Raw genomic sequence first — 3,859 nt, 5'->3', positions numbered from 1 at the left:
TGGTCGTAGTGTTGCTTAGTCTAGGCAACCAGACTCGTTACAGAAATTTGAGCCACACGACATCGATTTCAAAAAATTGAAAAAAAAAATAACAAAATGAAGGGATAATGATGGAAAATGTACATCATTTTCTCTTTTATGACAAGCCATCTTGATGGTTACTACTTTAAAGAGGGAAATAAAGATTATTGGAACATATGCCTCCATCTCATAAAAGCTTTCATACACAACAATTAAATAAAGTTTGGATGAAGGTGAAAAAAAAGGCCAATGTGTTTTGTTTCCTTTTGAAATTTTTGTTTGAAGATATCTGTTAAAGATATAAAAGGACAATGTGGACCCACTTAATAAAATAATATGTTTATCAATTGGTTGCATATTTATGAATATGAATTTGAGTGATTATGTAATGTATCACCGAATCTTGCGACATAAGAGGTGATCATGTGAAGGAATCCTAATGAATAATGTGAACTTTATATTTAAGTTCAAAGAGGTGAACTCAGGTTGATGATAACGATGCTTTGACTATTATAGCTAAGTTGGGATGATGTTGGGGTGAACGTTTCTTTTTTCTTGTCGCTAATGACTTAAGATGAACCATTATGGATAGTTCATGATTTGAAATTCTCTATCTCGTCTGAAAATGAAGAAAAAATAAAAAATAAAAGTCTAGGCTCTTAATTTAAATTTATTAATTAAATACTAAAATAGGATAGAGTTAAATAAATAATTTAATTTGAAATTCTCTAAAATCCTACCAAATCTGATCGTTTTAGTAAAAAAATAAATAAATACATGATCTAGAAACTTTTGCTTTGATGTACCATTTAGATTATGATATTAACAACATTCTGAATGCAGGATTATCAATAGACCTCCTAGAATTTAATTTTAATGTGGCGGATTTTCTAGAAACAATTTAATTGAAATAAGAATTTGGCCTCCATTAAAACAGATAATTATATTCAAATTTCAAACAACAAAAACGAAATCAATTGAAAATTTTTTAATCAAAATTGTTATTAAAAAAAAAAAGTTGAATTTGTGGGTACACGAGTACGAAAGAAAAAGAATGGGAGCGCGCAGCAATTGCAAAATTGAAAAGTACCCGAATTACCCCCGAGAAGCTTCGTCACCTGTCGGCAGAGGAAGCGAACTCTCGCGGCGTGTGGGGACCACTTTGCCAGCTGGAAAAACACCGTATCTGACTGAAAAATAATTTTCAGCCGAATCCAACGGCTACCGTACGACTTTATTTTTACGAAAGCGAAAAGTGGGTCCCACGTTTTCACCGGATATTACGGTCCTCCATCGTCAACCAAAAACCTCTCTTAGCTGTCACTTCTCTAAGTATATAAATATTGTCGGGCCCACTTTGTTCTCTCACCACAACCACGCTCCTCCCAAGCGCGTACACTCCACGCCCTTAAACCAAATCATAATTTAAAAAAGAAAAGAAAATAAATCTAAATAAAATTCACGGAAATCGCTGACTAAAGAAACGAGTTCAAGCTTCCTTTTCCTTTACACATAAAAAAAAAAAAAAAAAAAGAGTACAGAGAAATAGGGCAAGCTCATCTTCAAATTTCACTGCCCTCGAAGCAAAGAATATTCTCTTTTGGGAATTTTCTTTAAACAAAAAATATTACCATGTTTTACTTTTGCCCATCTCTCATCCATTTCATTTTCCGGGAAAATGGAATAGAAAATCCTAGAAAATTATATTAAAAAAAGAGCGAGAGAGAGTGAGAGAATTAAAAAGAAAAGAAAAGAAAAAGAAGGGAAATAAATTGCTTTTTTTTTTTTTTAATTTACAGGTTTGCCGTGATTATAGCCGTAATACGATAAGTACCATCTGACGAACTTCTTCAACCCGGTTTGCAAATCGGTCGTCGGTTTATACCCGAGTTCCCGCCGGGCCGAGCTGATATTCGCGTGCGTGAACGGAACGTCGCCGTTTCCGGGCATTTCCACCACGTTCTTCTTCGCCTTCACCTTCAAATGCCTCTCCAGTATACTCACCAGCGTCGGGACCGTCACCGGCGACGTATTCCCCAGGTTGAAAATCCGGTACGGCGCCGGCCCGGTCTTCTTTCCGCCCGAACCGGTGCTCTTCCCGGACGTATCCAACGACCCGAGACACCCTTTCACAATATCGTCAATGTAGGTGAAATCCCGTGCCAAATCGGCCCGGTTCTTCCCACGGAAAACCGTAATCGGCTTCCCCTGGAGAATATTCCGGGTGAACGAGAAATACGCCATGTCCGGCCGGCCCCACGGCCCGTAAACCGTGAAGAATCTCAACCCGGTAATCGACAGCCCATAGATGTGATTGTAAGTATGAGTGATTTCCTCGCCGGCCTTTTTGGTGGCAGCGTAGAGACTCGCCGGTTGGTCGGTCCGGTCCGATTCGGAGAAAGGGACTTTATCGTTGAGACCGTAGACGGAGCTCGAAGAAGCCCAAACAATCGCCGGTTGCGGATTCGCCGATTTAGAAGCCTCGAGAAGCGTGACCAAACCGGCGATGTTACTGTGAACATACGAGTGGGGATTCTCCATAGCGTAACGGACTCCGGCCTGAGCGGCGAGGTGCATGACGTGGGTAAAAACGACAACGTCGAAGAGCTTATCGAGCAATCTGGCGTCGTTTAAATCGCCTTCCACCACGAAAATCCCGTGACTCGCGAGGAGGGATTTTCGGGCCTTTTTTAAAGAGGGATCGTAATAGGAATTGAAATTGTCGAGTCCAACGACGCCGTCTCCGCGTTTTTTCAAGGCGAGGGAGACGTGGGTGCCGACGAAACCGGCGGCGCCGGTGACGAGGACGGAGAGGCCGCCGGAGCGGTGGATCTGGGCGGAGTTGCGGACCTGTTTCTCCCACTGGATTCCGCCCCAGGAGGCGGAGAAGTACCGGCTACCGGAATCGACGAAGCTTTGGAAACTGAGATACGACGCGGTTAAGGCGATCAAGAAGAGGGCCCAGAGGAACATGGTACTGGTGGAGGCGAAGCAGCGGTGGAACTGGCGGTTCATGGCGTGGCCGCGCTCGATCTTGAATTTCCCCGGCGTCGACGGGAACAGCTCGTCTTCTAACGAAGGCATTGGGTTGGGGGATGGGTATTTTTTTTTTCTTTTCTTTTTTTTTTAGATCTTTGATTTTTTTTTCCTTTTTTTTTTCTTTTTTCACAGATGCAGAGGAAGAGGAGGTTTTTGCATCTGCTAATTAAGGAAGGGGAGAGGGCGGGTTATATATAGTGGTCACCCACGTCCGCGTGAATGCGCGTAAAAAAGGACTGCCAGATTGGATTTTTAATTTTATTTTTCTTTTAGTTTTTCTTTGGCGAATGACAGAACGAAATTACCAACAAAATAAATTATTAATTTCTTTTTTCAAAAGTGATAAAATTCAACGATTTTTTTTAATAAAATTCAAGGAGTTACGACTTTTTATTTTTCCAAATCTTTTTAATTTCAATTTTAGTTGTGAATTATTTCTTCGGTTCAGTGGGTTGTTTTGGTCTTTGTAATCTTAAAAAAGTGGTTAGTTTGATTTAATTGAATACTATAATATAACAGAAACATTTTAATACTGAATTATGACTAGATATTAAAAAATATTTTGAATGTACTGTCGTGTTGAAAATTATAATTAACATATCTGACATATAAATAAAAAGAATGGTCTAAAACTATTTTAAGAACTAAAATAAACAAAAGTTGAAAGAACAAATACTAAAATGAATCTTTTAACCAATAAACAAAAATTAAAAATATAGGAACCAAAATAGTATTTAAACATATTTATTAATAACAGATAAAATTACAAATCTAATTTAGACTTTTGATTGTTAGGTTG

The 3,859-nt window shown here is 39.0% G+C and overlaps 1 protein-coding gene across 1 annotated transcript; it reads right to left on the bottom strand.

Moving 5' to 3' along the window:
- Positions 1 to 1,774: 1,774 nt before the first annotated feature.
- On the bottom strand, positions 1,775 to 3,227 carry GAE1 (UDP-D-glucuronate 4-epimerase 1). Its single transcript, XM_088127404.1, has one exon. It carries the CDS (start codon positions 3,103 to 3,105, stop codon positions 1,810 to 1,812), a length of 1,296 nt encoding a protein of 431 aa, XP_087983530.1. The 5' UTR covers positions 3,106 to 3,227; the 3' UTR covers positions 1,775 to 1,809.
- Positions 3,228 to 3,859: the final 632 nt, after the last annotated feature.

Source organism: Momordica charantia (assembly GCF_013281855.1).
Source record: "Momordica charantia cultivar OHB3-1 chromosome 8 unlocalized genomic scaffold, Mcharantia_2.0 BLBB01000008.1, whole genome shotgun sequence".
Taxonomy (NCBI): domain Eukaryota; kingdom Viridiplantae; phylum Streptophyta; class Magnoliopsida; order Cucurbitales; family Cucurbitaceae; genus Momordica; species Momordica charantia.
The sequence above is the reverse complement of the archived record's forward strand: the minus strand, read 5'-3'. Positions and strand labels throughout refer to the sequence as shown.